At 36.8% G+C, this 19,572-nt stretch overlaps 1 protein-coding gene across 1 annotated transcript; it reads right to left on the reverse strand.

The window, feature by feature from the left end:
• Positions 1-5,260: 5,260 nt before the first annotated feature.
• LOC149481220 (mitochondrial coenzyme A transporter SLC25A16-like) lies at positions 5,261-19,306 on the reverse strand. The gene is made up of 6 exons (XM_089705637.1): positions 18,837-19,306; positions 18,286-18,512; positions 10,828-11,016; positions 8,604-8,760; positions 7,279-7,420; positions 5,261-5,677 (listed from the first exon to the last, which is right to left on the reverse strand). Exons 1-6 carry the CDS (start codon positions 18,898-18,900, stop codon positions 5,503-5,505), a joined length of 954 nt encoding a protein of 317 aa, XP_089561763.1. The 5' UTR covers positions 18,901-19,306; the 3' UTR covers positions 5,261-5,502.
• Between the last annotated feature and the right edge of the window lie 266 nt (positions 19,307-19,572).

The following is a 19,572-nucleotide window of genomic DNA, read 5'->3' on the forward strand; positions in this document are numbered from 1 at the left end:
CATTATATGTAAATACATACCATTATTACCTTATACTAGCTGCTCCGCGCGGTTTCACCCCCGTGGCTCCACTCCTGTTGTAGCGTGATGATATATAACCTTCCTCGATAAATGAGCTATCTAACAAAGAAAGAATTTTTCAAATCGGACCAGTACTTCCCGAGCTTAGCGCGTTCAAACAAACAAACAAACAATCTCTTCAGCTTTATAATATGTATTAGTATAGATTAAATAAAGTTCCATCGATACAATATTGTAATCTTTAAAACATGTTTCATAGGTATTGGTCGAGATGGTTGGTGGTCAGATTATCTCAATAGATGGCGTTGATTGCCTCATACACTAAAACCGTAAAACTTCAATTGCTGATGTGGTATCATAGGTGCTGCGGCCTGCGAGCTGAATAGGCTGAGATCCACGATACATCGAAAGACGCAGGTTCAATTCCCAAATCATGATATAACTGGCCTGTTATTTAAAAATGTTCACCCACATTGTAATCGGAACCATTATTAGGTACCATCCTGTCTGTTCTATCCTTGGAGCTCCCCTTCTTTATACATAAAAAGAACGTGACACATTAATTGTCCGCGATGGACTCCATAACTACCGAACTGATTTTAAATTTGATTTGCACCCCGGGTGCAGTTTGATCTAACTTGAAACATAGTGTCCCTTCGTCCAGCATACTCACCACAACTCACCATGGAATCCTGATATTTCATGAATGTCAAAAAACTGTTCTGAAATAGTGCTAAATAGTGCCCAAAGGAAAAAAATAGTGCTCTTGTACTTGCGAAGTTATAGCCATAGTTCGATGAGTATGCTGGACGAAGGTTTCGCCCAGCATACTCACCTCCGTCCGGAGAATCTGTATACGCTTCAAACATAATTCATACTTCAAAAAATAGTTCCCAAATAGTGCCAAACGGTGCCCAAAAAGAAAAAATAGTGCTCGAATAACTTCGGAGTTATAGGCTTCGTTCAGTGAGTATGCTGGGCGTAGGTTCTACGCCCAGCATACTCACCTCAGTGCGCGAATATCGAACGAGCTATAGGTATAATTTACGTCTCAAAAAATTGTACTTGAAATAGTGCCCAATATCAGTCCAATTTTTGCTTGACTTTTGACTTAGAAAACCATTAAATTTTAATGTAAACGTCTACATACTAACGTAAAATGGGGTACAGTCGTCGACACATGTTTTTGGACAAAAATATTAAACTTTCTAATTGTAGACTTCATGTTATTGGAAATAATTATGGTATTTTCTCACATGTCAAAAACTTTCGATTAAATGCATTAGTATATATTTTATAAATAATAATAAATGAATGAAACTTTAAGCGTAAATGAAGTCTATTACTTCATTGCATTGTGTGTTTGTCTGAATAAAAACAGTCATTTGCAGCCAATAAAATTAATATCTTGAAAAATTGTAAAAAGGAAATTATACAGTTTCTTTTTGTATATATGTTGCAGGCAAAACTTATAACCAGTCAAAACTAGTACTGTGACATAGTTATACATATTTTTAAAACTCTTTCCAATAGTTTCATCAATGAAAGGTTTAGCAATAAAAAACATTTTTAATTACTTACGTTATTTATTACTATTTAAAGGGCCAAAGTAATCAGAATTCTAGTTAACTAGTTCACAGCTTTTGTTAACATTCATAATATAATCAATGTAAATAGAAAAAATTGTAGTTTTAATATTGTATATAATATACATATAAAAAAATGTTCAGCGTCGCGGGCGCCGCGCGTCGTAAGCCCCATACCTATTGACCGTACGTGCATCCATTACTGCCACACTATATTGAACTTTATCACATGAGGAATACAGGTCAATTCCGTAAACGTTGTGGTACCGTCCTTGATCCGGAAAATGATTATTTTGAATAATTTTGTCAGTTGTAATGTAAGCATTAATAACAGCAACTTTATTTTTCATGCATGATTTACTTCATTTGATATCTTAATCCTTCAAGCGCCGTGATCTAGACAAATATATAAAATCATTGTTCCTAGCTACCGGGGTCCCATGCGACGCGCGAAGGCTTAATCATATTATTATAAAGTATTATTAAAATAATGTGTAATTAATAATATTGCGATTCTAAAGTAAATACTCCCTTAGGCGCTGACTCCACGAGCGAGAGAATCGCGGCGATATTATCGTCGTGCCACGTATTTCTATACACTCTCTATGGGACCGTCTCCACACGGCGATATTATCGCCGCGATGCGACGAGTGGCAATGAGCGTGCGAAACGTCATTACATCGTCGCTAGCCCGCCGCGACTAGCAACGGGCCCGCCGCGCGCTCGCGACGATCGCGCAGCGGGCGCGCTGTCAAACGCAGTGTCATTTCAGCGTTGCCTCTGGTCTTCTCGTAGTTCTCTTCAAGGAAACGTGGCGATACCGTAACGAGTCGCCGCGGAAACGCTGCGATTCCGTTACGACTCGCGACGATACGCGGCGGAATTATCGCTCGTTCGTGGAGATTATCCGACGATATAAGGGCGGACTCGTCGCGATTCTCTCGCTCGTGGAGTCAGCGCCTTACATAGACAATATTATAATGGTTTTCTAGGTCAAAAGTCAAGCAAAAATTGGACTGATATTGGGCACTATTTCAAGCACAATTTTTTGAGACGTAAATTGTTCATAGGTATAGCTCGTTCGATATTCGCGCACTGAGGTGAGTATGCTGGGCGTAGAACCTACGCCCAGCATACTCACTGAACGAAGCCTGTAACTCCGAAGTTATTCGAGCACTGTTTTTTCTTTTTGGGCACCGTTTGGCACTATTTGGGAACTATTTTTTGAAGTATGAATTATGTTTGAAGCGTATACAGATTCTCCGGACGGAGGTGAGTATGCTGGGCGAAACCTTCGTCCAGCATACTCATCGAACTATGGCTATAACTTCGCAAGTACAAGAGCACTATTTTTTTCCTTTGGGCACTATTTAGCACTATTTCAGAACAGTTTTTTGACATTCATGAAATATCAGGATTCCATGGTGAGTATGCTGGACGAAGGGACACGAAACATAGGATACATTATATACAGGATAGGTTACATCTCAGTTTATAGTCACAAAATAATTTTATTTCAAATTTGTATTCGTCTATTATTTGATAGTTACAATAATTATCTGTTAGCTCTAAAGTGGCTCTAAACTGTGCTCTAAACCATTCTTACTTAGGGCGACATCTGTTGACGGGATTGAGTAAGTATCCAATAGATGCCCCTATTTAATTATAAATTAATTAAAACCCTTTACGCGTTTGACCGTTCATATACATTGACTTATACAAAACAGACAAAACAATGTCTGTCGGGTCAGCTAGTATAATCCTAAATATTATAAATGCGAAAGTTTGTGAGGATCGATGTATGTGTGTGTATGTTTGTTACTCTTTCACGAAAAAACTATTGGACGGATTTGGATGAAACTATCCAGTAATATAGGTTATTCATCAGAATAACACATAGGCTACAATTTATAATGATTTTATGTAATTTTGGCCATAATAATATAACGATATATGTCTGGTGTCAGTTACATAAGTCGGAAAAAATCTTCCATCTGAGAGCTATCTTGGCGTGCGCTGCCTAAACCAATGGAGTTACATAATAAAGATGATGTACAGGATTGTTTGTCTTAAGTTGATCTAAATAGAAGTCCGCGACAGCATATACCTTTTATGTGGAAGCCAGTACAACCAAAATTGTGAACCATAAATTTTATTAAGTTTTGTACCTTTTACAATGCTCATATACTAATATATTAACAAACTCTAATCAAATTCAATATATTTTTCACATTAAGTATTTAATGTATATAAACTTTGTCTTTCACACTGAGTAATCAGGCCGAAAAGTTTAAAAATTATCACGATATGATTGACTTGAAGAGAGCACGGGCGGAGCGCGAGAGAAAAATTAACATTATCAATGAAAATAAAAGAAAATCATGAAATGTTTTTATTTTGTATTAAATACCATAAAATTATCTATAATTCTTTTATTCACAATATGTCAAAATTTTTCATAGATTCGTACGAATATCTAAAATATATTCGTACAATACATAATATACCTAGACTTTGTTAATGTGTGTATACTGTATATATTTAAGAGCTCCTCTTTTTTGACGTAGAGAAAATTTAGCCTCTCTTCTCTGATTCCAAGATACAATATAATTATTATCAAGGGCATGAAATAAAAATACCAGATACTGTTTAAACATATATTTTCAATAAATATGATTCGATGATCCGCACACAAATCGTTAACAATGCCGAAAACGCCCAAATTATAGAATACAGAGCTGTGTTAACAAAAATAAATATACATTTAATTAAATATAAGCCTCTTATAATGAAATAAGTTACATCTTATGTAACATTTAAACAGTTAAAGCTATTCACATGGATCTCCAAATATTTTTTTTAACTAATTATAATTTAACTACACAAAGAAAGATTGAGAGCTTAGATAAATTTCATATAGTTGTGCTAACTAATAATATAATATTTAAATGCTATTTTACAACCAGGGCCTTATCTCTATGACATTACTTAAAATACTGGTTTCCTTAGAATCTACAATTACAAACATTTCATATACCGTGGAAAACAGAGACCATACTTATTCTACCCAAACCAATAATTATATTTTTGTCATTTTATTGCAAAGAAAAACTAAGTGCACTGGGGTAATAAAGAAATTAATTTATGATAATTTAACATCATATTATTGTTTCCATGAATTAAATAATCTAAGGAAGAAACAGCTGAATACAACGGAATTTATAAAATTAGAAACAAACTTTATAATATCTACAAACGATATTTTAGTAATACCATTATAATTATCCCAGTACACGATACTTTTACAAATAACCAATTTCAAAAATTGAAGTCAATTTGTTAAATTTTTGTTAAAATTCCAATTAAACCTGCCTGAAAAACTTTGGTTATTGTGTAAAAGTGGAATTTTCTCAGATTATATGCAATTCAAAACTTGACGCAGTGAACTTACTCAACAAAGGATGATCACATTACTTCCCTGTATAATAATGTCCATAGGTAGAACCATTATCCTATTTTGTAAATAAAATATTATATTACATACAATATTACGTCCCGTGATCTCACATTCTTAAGTATTTATTTGTCGGCTTGCGATTACACTACGATATTTTGAAAGTAAATTAATTATAACAGCTTCCTGTTGTTGCTATACAGTGATACAAATTGAACAGTTGCTTTTTTACTATATTTGCCTGGAATCCAAAAAATTTAACAGGCTTCAAGCTTTGTTCATCTGATCAGACCATTCAGCTTTTGAAATTACAATAATTAATCACATTACATTAAAAAATTTCACAAATATTGATCTGACCAACAAAATCGTCAACCCTTTCAACAGAAAGTTACTTACAAAAATATAAAAAAATCATATAAATCGCAAGCACAACGAACATTAAACACTCATTCCCGTATCCAAGTTCAGTAATTGTTTCATGAGCTCATAAGTCGAGAACGAAGTGGCCACCATCGGTATAGCACGTAAGTAGTTGATGCTCATACCGCGGTATAAACCCTTCACTATACCGTTGTCCCGGTATATGTGAGCGAGGGTTTTGAACATGCCGATACTGAAAATTTTACAAAAACATGTTCATATATTTTTATTTTTTTATCCAAAAATTACACACAAAACACAAAACATCTCATAAATTATAAGTGGTTATTGGTATACTAAGTTATTTGATGAAAATATTTGGACAAAATTATAATTCAATTAAAATTTAACATAAAATTAAAATACAGAAATGTAGAAGAAAATTAATTTAGTATGCATAAATTTAATTATCACTTAGCAAGACGAAAATTACGTCAAATAGTTAAAACTTAATGACGCACGAACTTATTCATTTATGAATATTATAACTACATAATAAAATGAAATAAAATAAATTCAACACAAAAAATAAATAAATAAAATAACTACGAACCTCCTGTTATTTTCGCCAACACCAGTGCAAGAAATATGCAATAAAATTTAGTCGTTAGTAAGAAGTGTTTATTATAATTAGGTACATAATATAAGAAAAAAAATATAATTAATGATCAAAGTATAAAGAAAAACAGATAACTTTTCTAAGATAGAGATGATTATATTCATAGTCATTTACAATAGGAGCCAATTATTATTGTATTCTATAGAAAATATAATAAACTACATTATGATTTAATAAGGAAATGCAATAGGATGCTACATATAAGTTAAAAGAGAATCTGTGCAAATCAATTTGCTCAGCAAATCATCCGTGACCCCTTGTGTGCCCAATTGCCCATTCAATTGGATGCGAAATGTTACGACTTTTATATTGCAATTACGATAAAATACAGTGTATGTATCTATTTTATACCGAAAACCGGTCAGCTAGACTTTGATATTTAATAAACGTTATGAATATTGTAATCAAACCCATATAAAATATGTATAAGCAAAGTTTACACTTTCGTCTACGTAAAACGATTGTAAATTATGGTTAGATAATAAATTACTTCATAACTATGTTTTAATTATTGAACATAAAAAAACCTTGGTATTCCGCCACCAAATCCCAAGTTTTAAGTTTTTTCTATGACAATGTTATCGACAGAGAGACAGTGCATTGTGCGTGCATGCGTACGTAACTGTGCGTGTATATAAATATACAGCGTGCTCATGATACATGAATACACATATTATTTTCTGACATATTTAAATGTACACTATCGTAAGCATAACATATAGTTCAGTGTGTAAGAGATCGTGTGTGTTTTATGAAAGTATGGATTCGTGTTTTGGGTGATTTATCTGTGTTTAATACTTTTTTAGAGATTTTTGTGTTTACGTGCCTGTGCGCTTGTTTTGTGTACCTTGTATTATTGTCGAGTCTGTATATGCGTGCTTTGCGTCATGTCACTTTGCGTATACGAGTACTGCGTTAATTGAGTGTATTGTGCATATATGTGTACGTATACTATTATACATATGTTTACGTGTATTTTTAAATGCGTGTTTCGTGTTTCTACTTTCTTGTATGTTTCTGTGTTTGTAAATTCGTATGGTTCGTGTATGGTGTGTTATTCATACGTGTGTGTATCCCTTCTTTTGTGTGTTTACATGTGCATGTATCTTGTTTCGTGTGTGTTTTTTACGTGTAGATGCGTGTTTCGGGTGTGTGTGTTTGTGTGTATTTCTTACCCAAAGTGCCTAGTAGCGGGGTCCATAGCGGCTAGCTGCATACGTCGGCGCGTCACATCGAGCGGGTACGAGACCGATTGCGCCGCGGCGCCCGCGAGCCCGCCGCATAAGAGCTTACCCGGCACTGTTAGTACTAGACCGCCTGTGGAAACGATACTTGCTTATTAATAAATGCTTTAAACTTGATGACTATTGACTACCACGATGAATTACCGCGGTTAACATTTAGAGATAGAAAGTGTTTTATTTGCCACCAATTATTTTAGGTTTTAATTTTGATTATATTTTAGAAAAGTATTGCTAGCAGAATATTTTTTGACATGACAACTTCTTATAATTCGATAGAGCCGCCTGCACGCACGAAAAAACATGACTCATGCGTCGTTACCTCGCTCTGAGGCGTTCCGTCATCCGTGTAAGGCTTGAAGTGCAAGCGAGAGTGCGGAACGAGCGACAAAGAAGCACAATCGGACGTTGTCACGTTCAACTATCGTCAGTAAACCAAGTTTACAAACAACCAATTTTTTTCTTATTTCTATATAGCATCATATAGGCCACTAATTAAAAATTTGATTTTGCTTATAAAGGGCACATATTGTATTTTATTTAATATGAAGCATAAATAAATAGTTGTCTGAATGATGACAACTGTTCATATCAGTAATTCTGTTCAGTGTTTCCAATATTTGCGTTTAAATTAGAGTTATATATAAAAGGAAAATATTATTAACTGTATGTCAACATAAATGTCCTCCGACCATTGTCCATACAAGTATACATGTTCAGTGTGAACAACCTCGCTTTTTATTTAAATTACAAATATATTAGCAACGACGCCATTTTCAAATAAACTTGTTAACATATGGAATTTTTGTAATTAGACAAGAAAAAAAACTCTGAATAATTCTATAATCATTTAATAGGTTTCAATAATTTTTAGATTTCTCACTAGGGTTTTTTCCTAAAGGGAGTATTTTTAATTTTTAAATTTTTGAGACATACAAAAATAATCTTCCACTTTTAAACATCAGTTCCAAATTACCGCATTTGATAGCGCTTATCTCTCTAAACAAACTCCTCAGCTTTAGCATAAATAATAAATAAACAACATTTTTGAAGTGCAACTTCTTTAGGCGCGTTGAGAGTAAAATTTCAAGGTCGCGTCATGGCAATGCCGTCTCGTCATCGAGTAAGGCGACGATTTTGGTATCATTAAATCTTACCAAAGAAGTTTCTCTTCTGACACGTGTGCTCGGCACACAAGCTCTTTTTGATATATCCCATAACATATTTAGCAATTTTTACGTATTAAAAAAACAACTTACCCGTATTTCGATCACACTTCCGACACAGAGTAGTTGGCAGATACTTCATACAGAAATATTTTAAAGATTCGAAGCAGTAGAAACTGAAGCCTGCGTACGGCACCATGCCGACCATTGTGGGGACGAACCCGCGGTATAGCGCTAGTATACCGCCCTCCTGTATACAGAAATACCATGTGATGTTGATAAATAATATTATGTTGAAAAAAACATTGGTCAAATGGAACATGTAGACGCTTATATGCGTAGACTATACTAAACTACATTTACTAGACTAGGTAGGTAAATTTAGAAGAATTTTTATTTGATGCTTTGCTGTCGAACCCAAAATATTTTAGTGTAAGAAATTTTGTAGGTACGACTGATATAAATTGTACGAGAGAATGCAATATCTTAACGAATATGAGAAAATTACAATTTTGTAAGAAAATCTAGTTACTTAAATATTGTTAAGTACGTAAATTTCGTTACATTGATAACATCGTTATTTTTGAGCGTATTTTCATGTTTATTATCTTCTTAATAAACACAACATATAAACTGTTAATAAATATTTTTTTCATATTTAATAAGATTAATTTTTTAAATTAATTTTATAATTATTTATGTTCCTTATCAATGTAGGAAATTGTAGATTGATTAAAAAGATAATCCGTCATTTTTATCAGGTGAATCAATGATCAAAAACTGTACTTTGGCAATACTAAGGGCCTATATAGCTTGCTGATATAATCCGTAATATACTTATAACACTTTTTACGATTATTTCCATACTTACATTCTGTAAATTTTGACTGTAGAACATATGGTTGACAATACCAATAAACTATTAGATAGGGAGAGAAAATAAATACTATCAAATATTAATATATTCAATTTGCTTATATTGACGACCTACATATTACATATTATTTAACAATCTATAGTCTATAAAATATACAAGCTTGTATGGCTTCTTAATTCTTTCGTTAGCACCTTGAAACGGGTCAATGAATCTAATCCCTCATTTTGTACCCATTCTAACTATAACTATGTCTGTAAACTGTTGAATCTATCATGCTCTCTAAAAGGGCATTTACATCAAACAAGCGAATGGCCATAATAATAACCCCACTATGTCAAATTATTTTAGTGTAAACAGGCGTAGAGCATTCTTTCGAAGATTCTATGCAATGTTCTAATACTGAACAATACTGAATACGAGTTTTCTTTTACTCTAAAAGAAATATTCTTTCTCTAGCTCTAGCTCTATGTTCGTTTGATGTAAATGCACCGTAAGAATAAATACTTGCAGAATATGCATTCAATAAGTTTTTATAGATCCCACGTTTTCAACAACAGTTTAGTGGTTCAATAATAATAACAAAGGTTGTCTGGAAGAAATCGCTCTAAAGCGAAAAGACCGCCATTTGTACTTAGTTTAAGCTATATTTAAGTGTTTGTATTTCTTTTTTATTATCTTTAAGTGCACTATAGGATTGATAAATAAATAAATAGCTGTTTATCTATTTCATGTTTGTGAAAACAACACAAACACATTTGATTGGAATATCTCCTATATTCAATGGTGACCCATTCAAGTTATCATGATCCATCAATCAAAGATAGTCTTAAAGGCAAACTTTGAAATAGCCTTATCATTGTGGACAGTTCACTGGACTTTGGACACTCTAAAAATTGAGACACATTTGGCATATACAGGAACCTTTGTAAGCTAAATGTTCACCACCGCCCATAAACACTTATACTGATTCAAGTAATAATAATAATAGTTTAAAAAACTAAAAAACACGCTTTTTATAGAAAACCGAACTAAAAAATAGAAAATTTTTACACTAATTTGATAAAAATTTTCTATTGGTCCTCAATAAATCTACAAAGTTTGAACGAAATCTGGCCGTTTAAAGTGGTTCAAAATCGCGCCCAAAGAAGTCGGATACAAACATACAGGTGAAGCTAATATAAAGCGTGTAAAAAATAGGAAATACTTAGAATCGGATAGTAACACTGGTTCCAATCCTACTAAATATGTATAATAATGCGAATGTATGTTTGTTCTGTTGTTCTGCTGAACTGATTTTCATGAAATTTCATACACACATAGAAGTAACTTGGATTAACACATACGATAGTTTTTATCCCGAAAATTCCATTATTGTTCTGGAACACCACATGCAGTATGTCGTTCCAAAGCTTCACTTTACGCAGAAGCTGATCTACTCACCGTTCTAAACATGGTAGACGCGGCATGCACGATGCCCGTATATCTGTGCTCTCCCGTTATTTGGAAAGCGAGTCTCGCTCTGATCGTGTCCAGAGGGTATGTGAGGGTTACTGACGTCACTCCGGCAGCCGCTCCAGCGAGGAACTTGTCACCGTGCTGGACGAGCGGTATGCTTAGCCCACTGAAGTACTGGAAAGTTTCGGTTATGAGGAGAATGTTATTTTTTAACATGGACATAGGTAGCAAAGTCATTATACTATAATGACTTTGCGCCGACCCTATAATGATTATAGGGTCGGCGCAAACGGGCCACACAGCCACTAGTGGCCAGCGACAGCCACTTGATACATTTTGTCATATACATATTTTGTAGCGAGTGGTCGCCACCGGCTCCACGTGTGTGGTGCGTCTATACAAAACATATGCAAAATTTGTTAAGTGGTTATCGCTGGCTAACAGTGGCTGGGATCGCGGGCCCGTTTGCGCCGACCATAATAACGTAAGATTATTCTTTTATGTAGGGTGTATTGAATGAGTAGGATATATTACTACCTATGCCTATACATGATGTGGTATGATGCTATATGATGAAGCCATTAAAGTTGTTGTATCAAATATAGGTACTTATTTCAATTTATACATAGACAATTATTATTGACAACGTAATAATAATAGATATACAATAATTGTAGCATATTAAAGTCGTTATAAGAAATAAAATTTACCTTGAAAATGATACTTCATCATCTCAATCATCGCTACTATAAAACGCAATTCAATAATAATACAAAAAAAATATATATTTTAATGAAACACATTTGCATTATATTATTGATATCCTTGTTTTAAATCAATAAAGTGAAGTAGTTACATGAACTGACTGACGTCTGACGAGTTATTACAATGGCTCGTCGGTATACTTTTTATAGACGTATTTTGATCTGATTGTTAACAATAGAATTTAAATAATTCTCAAGTATTTGTTTGCCCGTTGTCATGCGCAGTTTTTAGAATATCCTTTCATGTTTTTTTAACAGGATATTCTAATATGCTTTGAAAGGCATTTTATTTTTTGGGGCCGAGTCACCTCCGTCCGTAGGAGTTTACCCTGAACTCTGAAACCCTACACGTGGCCCTGGGTGGTGCTAAACAGGTGACATGGTGGGAGACAATCGTCGTGGCTATAATGACCACCCATCAGCTGAAGACGAGTCACCAAGCGGCCGTGTTCCGACTTGATGAAGCTGATGTAGCCTTAGTGAAGACGGGTCGAGTCAGTTGCGCTCTGACAATCGGGACGATCTGACACACACTGAAGTTGCTGCATCTGGTGCCTAGTCATGGAGGTTAGCGGGATCCGAGGCACGGTGCACCGCTGGCCGACCGCTGGTCAGTAGGGGGCCCAAGTAGAGTGCTAGCCACACGCGAAAGGCTGCCCCGCCAACCAGCGAAAAATCCCAAGTTGCGCCATAGTGCCGGTTGGCGACCGGATGAGAGGGCCCTATGGACAACTTGGGGGGGCTCGGGCGTCCCCGCAGTCTCCAGACTAGTCCCCAATAATGCGGCTACTAAGTGTGTGTCTCTGGTCCTGGTGTTAAGCGCCTCGACTCACTGCCGTCTTCATACCTACTTCACTCTCTTCTAAAACAACAATGAACAAGGCAAGATACAGGTATAAAGTTGCACAGCGGCAGCACTCCCTCTCGCTAAAAGTGGACCTAACTAACATCAGAGGTCTCCACTCTAATCTCGCTGCAGTCCACTTCCACCTTGAGACTCATAAACCGTGTATCTTGTTACTCACGGAGACGCAGATAAGATGTCCGTCTGACTTGGCGTACCTGTCCTATCCCGGCTACACCCTGGAGCATAATTTTAAGGCTCGGTCAGGTGTGTGCGCGTACGTCCGAGATGACATCTGTTGTCGGCGTCTCCGGTATCTTGAAGACCCCCATTTTTCTGTGTTATGGATGCTGGTGGACACAGGCCCAGAGAAACTTCTCTATGCCTGTGTCTACCGGGCGCACAGCGGAGACCAGGAGACGATCAGGCTCACAGAGTACCTTAGTGAGGTGGCGGATGCTGCTCAACACAAATACCCTTCCGCTCAGCTTGTGTTACTGGGGGATTTTAATGCCCACCACCAGGAGTGGCTATACCCATACCAGTGCACTGACCTAGCTGGGAGAGAGATGCGTAAACTCTCCATTGCATTGAATCTCACCCAGCTGGTCCAAGGAGCGACGCGGGTTCCTGATGTTGAGAGCCACACAGCCAATTGCTTGGACCTTCTGCTGACAACAGATCCAGACCGTTACTCGGTGGCGATTTCTTCGCCGCTTGGCAGCTCCGATCACTGTCTGGTGAAATCTGTATCTGTCTACTCGCCGCCCGATCCCAGTCCTAGGGGCTCTCGGCGCGTGTGGCGATACAAGTCAGCAGATTGGGATGAGATGCGTTCCTTCTTTGCGTCTTATCCCTGGCGGCCTGTCTGCTTTTCTTCTGACGATCCTTCGACCTGCGCGGATGCTGTGACAGATGTGCTGCGGCAGGGAATGGAGTACTTTATCCCATTCTCGGACGTGGCCATGTCCGGCAAAGCTCAGCCCTGGTTCAGAGCCGATTGCAGACGCGCTGAAGCGCTAAAGCATGAAGCATATCTGGCTTGGGTTGATGCTCGACACCGCAAGGCCAAGGACGTGTCAGACAAGAAGAAAGCCTTCAACCGGGCCGCCAAGTCCTGCAAAAAGGCTCTACGGAAAGCTCGATTTGACCACGTCAGCCGTATAGGGAACAAACTGGCTTCTTACCCCTCTGGTAGCAAAGCGTTTTGGTCCCTGGCTAAGACGGTTGAATCGAATTTCTGTCGCCCCTCACTTCCTCCACTGCTGAAACCGGATGGGTCGCTGGCTCACACCGCCGTTGAGAAAGCGAACCTTTTTGCTTCTCTATTCGCGGAAAATTCTCGTCTTGATCCCGCAAATGCGAAACCTCCCAGTCTACCTGGATGCGAGGTGAATATGCCGGAAATTCGCATCCGTCAGACTGAGGTGCTTAAAACGCTGCGGAATCTTGACGTGAATAAAGCCAGTGGCCCTGATGGAATTCCAGCTATAGTACTTAAAACCTGTGCACCTGAGCTTGCTCCTGTTTTGACACGCCTCTTTCGCCTCTCGATGACGACTGGAATAGTACCGAAATCTTGGAAACTTGCCAACGTGCAGCCCGTGCCCAAAAAAGGCAGTCGTGCCGACCCCTCCAACTATAGGCCAATTTCAGTCACGTCCATACTCTGTAAGACTATGGAACGTGTACTGAACAGTAGGCTCCTGGCACACCTAGAAGCGAACGACCTTCTCAGTGACCGACAATACGGGTTCCGCCGAAACCGGTCCACTGGGGATCTTCTAGCGTACGCCACCTACATCTGGAGCGAGGCCATAGAGAATCATGGTGAAGCACTTGCTGTCTCCCTTGATATCTCGAAGGCCTTCGATAGGGTCTGGCATGATAGCCTAATTGGCAAGCTTCCATCCTACGGTCTGCCTACCGGTTTCTGCGCCTGGATCTCAGATTTTCTGAGAGACCGGTCAATTCGAGTAGTCGTTGATGGCTGCTCGTCCGACCAAATGGCTATCAATGCCGGGGTCCCTCAGGGATCAGTTCTCTCTGCAACACTCTTCCTGCTACACATCAACGATCTGCTGAAACCCGGTATCTATGGGTACGCAGACGATAGCACTGTTGTGGAGAGATATGTATCCAGCGCGCGGGCCAGTATGGCACAAATCCAGTCTCTACGGGAGGCGATGGTTGATCGCATGAACTTGTCCTTACAGGCGGTCTCCGACTGGGGCGATGCCAATCTGGTCAAGTTCAATGCTACTAAGACCCAGGCGTGTCTATTCTCCGCTAAACGGAGTCCATTCCATCTGACTCCGACTTTCCAGGGTGTATCCGTACCGATAACCAACCACCTCGAGCTTCTTGGCGTCACCTTGACGCCTACTCTGAACTTTGGTTCCTATATAGAATCCAAAGCCCAAGTAGCCTCAAAAAAGCTTGGAATTCTGGCGAAGGTGAGACAGTATTTCAGCCCGGGACAGTTGCTCAACCTTTATCAAGCACAAGTCCGATCGTGCATGGAATACTGCTCTCACCTCTGGGACGGTTCCGCCAAGTACCAGCTAGAGGCGCTTGAGGCGATAGAGAGGCGTGCCAAGAGGCTTATAAACGACGATGAGCTAGTAGGCAAAAAACTCCAGAGCCTCGCTCATCGTCGCAGAGTGGCCAGCTTATCGGTTTTTTACCGGATACACTTTGGTGAGTGCGCTGCGGAACTACACGAACTTGTTCCGCCATCCCCATTCTTCCATCGATCGTCGAGGCGCACAGATTCTAGGCATCGCCATATGGTGGACGTTCCATGTACCCGGACTAAGCGGTTCGATTCCACATTCTTCATCCGAACCGCGAGGGACTGGAACGCGCTTCCTGAATCTGTGTTCCCCGACGAGTACAATATGGGGGTCTTCAAGCGAAGAGTGAACCGGTACCTACTAGGGAAGCGCGTACCATCTTAGACCGCATCTAGCTTTCCATCAGGCGAGATTGTGGTCAAGCGCTTCCCTATCTAGAGTAAAAAAAAAAAAAAAAAAAGGAAGAAAACATTTAGAACTTAGAAGTCTCTATATTTTGGATCACTAATCTATACTTCTATAGTCTATACTAATATTAGGTTTGTTTGTATGTATGTATGGTTTTCACGCATAAACTACTGGACCGATTTTGATGAAATTTGGAACAGATAATTTTTAGACCCTGAGAAAGAACATAGGCTACCTTTTATTGCGAAATATGAACCACGGGCGAAGCTGGGGCGGACCGCTAGTAATTGATATTTTCTATTGATACTTGGTAGCAAACGTAGATAAGAAAACGTAGATAACGGTATTTTATCTATGCCATCTTTTCCTGGTTTATTGATATTTAGTCCTTATGGTATAAATGCCACCTACTAACATTTAGACACGGTTTTTTCTTTGGAGATTTTTTAATGAAATCAAATCAAGTCAGTTGATAGATTAAACCCAGGAACCATATTAACTTGTGGAAAGGAAAATTAATGATAACGAGTTATGATTTTACATTGAATTGTTTTCGTACTTCGCACATCGGATCTTGGTACAAGGTAGGTAGGTACTATGAAATGCAAACGAACTGCCGCACCTACGATCCATAAGTCAACTCACGTGCTATATGGAAGCCGGTTTTTATCAAATATTTGTGGATTTACGTTTAGTCTTTCACCTCCTGATAATCTACTTAATTTTTTTTTAAATCTATTTTCGCAAATAGTCGTGCCCCGCGGTTTCACCCGCATTGCTCCGCTCCTGTTGGTCTTAGCGATATATAGAAAAAATATTTCAGTATTAGATAGTCCATTTATCGAAAAAGGCTACAGGCTCACGTTAACTAACATGCTAACGTAACAGTATCATGAATCATCCCAAATAATTTTCTATAGCTTCAGTATAGCATTACATTATATTGTATTGTCCGGTTCACGTATTAATGTTTGTCTAAGTGTGACGGCAACGCTACGCTTAGTATGTAACTGTTAACACCGCTACATTAACAGAATCCCGATTACATATCGTACATAATCCATACATAATTACATTGAAACATCAACAAACAGAGTGATAAATCTATTGTCCATTTAGAAACGAATTAAAAGGTATGCCGGGAATATAAAGTTCACCTACACAAATTAAAATACCTACATAAAAAATAACATATTTCTTATTTTCGTCAAAGAGGTGTATGTTAGCATTTAGATTAGTCGAGACTCGAAACTGTACTATTAAAAAAGAAGTAAAAATAACTCAAAGGTCGAGTTTTCAAGTATCAAACAAAGTACGTGGCCTTGAACGGCGAAATTTACTGATAAGGAATCATCAACGTGACTATGAGGTCTATAATTATTGTAAACATACATATTATGAGTTTTTGATGGAGATACAGAGAAAAAAAATGTTTAAGTATACATATAATATACAACCGATACAACTTTTTACATTTGCATAATAATGATAGCAATGATATTATTTTATTAAGTTAGTTCGGTAGTCGAAATTATAACATTTGATAACAGAACACGTGAAATAATAAAAAGATTTATGACAGACACGATTTCATTGATAATAAAGTACCCAAACGTGACGTGTTTTCGTTTTCGTTTCTTTCATAGCAAGTTGGCTATAATTTAGTTTACATATAAGTCCATCAGACATCTATAAAATTCTAATTGTATTAATTTTCTTTTCATTTGGTATAACTAGTTAGCTAGGTAATCTATACCAATATTAAAAAGCTGACGAATTTTTTTGTTTGAATGCACTAATCTGAAGAACCAGGTACTGGCACGATTTGAAAAATTATTTTAGTGATAGATAGCCCATTTATCGAGGAAGGCTATAGGCAATATATCATCACGCTAAGACCAACAGAAGCAGAGCACTGTGGGTAAAACCGTGGAGCACAGCTAGTTACATATAAAATTATTCAAATTTTAAATCATTGGAAATATGATTGTTCAGCAACAGAATTAATTCTTTTAACTTGTTTACACTTAAAGAAACAATAGGCCATAATTATCTATTTAATAATAATTGATCAAAACCACGAGGCAAAAACAACTATAATAGCTACCATTTATATTAAAAGACAACATAAAATGATGTTTATTGAATTAATATGCAATTAAAAAAACATTTTAATAGCTCAAGTACAGAATAAATGAAAATGCATTGGGATGCTTAACTAGTCCCTTAGGAGCCTGCCCCTTTTAAATAATTTTTAATTGAATTCAAAAACCGGGATGTTCTATGTTCGACTAACTCTCTAGCTTTATAAGTTTATATTATCATTATAGATTTTTTAATAGCTAAGCAAAATTGACACAACCAATTACCATATCACAAATCCATACTAATATTATAAATGCGAAAGTAACTCTGTCTGTCTGTCTGTTACTGAATCACGCCTTAACTACTGAACCAATTTGCATGAAATTTGGTATAGAGATATTTTGATACCCGAGGAAGGACATAGGATAGGTTTTATCCCGGAAATCCTACGGGAACGGGTTTTTCTTTGAAAACGCGGGCGAAGCCGCGGGCGGAAAGCTAGTAATATATGAATGTATAGGTAGGTAATGGGTGTATCATCAAAACAATGTTGGTTAATGTAAGCCAAACATTAAACTTGAAACACCAACTTCGACATGATGTTACATACTACAATACACATCATTTTTATATTTTAGATTAATCTGGTATTAACAACATTGACCTGTTTTGTATTCTATATACTTAGTTATTATATATACTTTAGTTCAAGTTTTAAACGATTACAGTTTAATACACTTATAAGAAAAAAATGGAACAAACATACCTTTTTATAAATTTCAAAGCTTGTGAACTGTGTCGCGGCATACGGGAATATCCTGACCATTTGTGCTGCATTGCCTTTATATAGAGCTATGAAAGACTCCTTTTTCACTATGGCCACTAAGCCTCCAAACACACCATGATGTTTGTAGTGAGCCGACTGAGCTTGTAGTAATATTTTAATCCTATCTAGTGGGGCTACTGTCGTCTTAGCACACATACCAGCCACACCTAAAAAGAAAGCAGGTTAAAGGAATTTTATTATAGAAAATAATGTAGTATGTAGTTTTAGCTGTATCGGTTTTTGTGTTGTATTTCAAAAATAGGTTACTACTTATTGGCATTAATATAAATTTAATACATAAAAATTAAAATAAAACAGACACAGATATTTCATCTTTTATTCATATTAGCTTCAATATTATGTTATTTTAGTTAAAAAAATGATCTAACAACAACAAACTAAAAAAATACAAAATTTAGAAAGCTAGTTTAATAAATGAAAGTGAATGACTTATAAGAAAGAAAAAATATATATAAAAAAATAGAACGTACCTCCTGCTAACAGGTTCCTCAAAATGAAATCGAGGTCGTTTTTTGGTTGCACTTTTAGGGCCATCTTTACGGCAGCTTAAAATTTAAGTTTGACCCAAACAAAAATGAAATCGTCTATCTGCTTAGCATGCGACGTCGATAAAATAAATATCATTAATTACATTCCAATGACGAGGGACATTACTTCACGATTTGGCACGCAACATTTAAAACAAAACTTTCACCAACCAAACACCACTTTTCTTTGAACATCCGTCATTAAGATCAAATTGTGTCAAAGTTGGACCATGGTTGGACTTGGGCCTCACAAGACACAGTAGCAATTATTCATCAGTGATATAGCGATATTATTCAGACACTTTTAATAAAGCTGTCTTTTTACTTATGTTTCGCGTCTAATGTAAAAAAAAAAATAACTAAACAACATACACGACTATACTTCTCCAACGTCGAACGATAAATAATTTAAAAAATAAACCAAACTGACAGTTGACACATGACAAATGACAAACGAGAAAGTAGATTGCCATTTGCCAACTGCCATTGCAGCAACCAAGTTGCAGCCAAAGTCAGAATGTTAAAAGAATACAAAAACAAGACAAAAACATTATTTTACAAATGCAAAAATTAAATATTATAGCATTGTTGTAGTAGTAGATATTATTATAAATCTGGAAAAATATATGCTAAATTGATACATCTACTTTCTTTTAAGCTTTAGATACATATTGTAGAT

Source organism: Colias philodice, chromosome 17, assembly GCF_061535455.1.
Source record: "Colias philodice isolate Cphi_HAF_F1 chromosome 17, ilColPhil1 Martin Lab GWU primary, whole genome shotgun sequence".
Classification (NCBI taxonomy): Eukaryota; Metazoa; Arthropoda; class Insecta; order Lepidoptera; family Pieridae; genus Colias; species Colias philodice.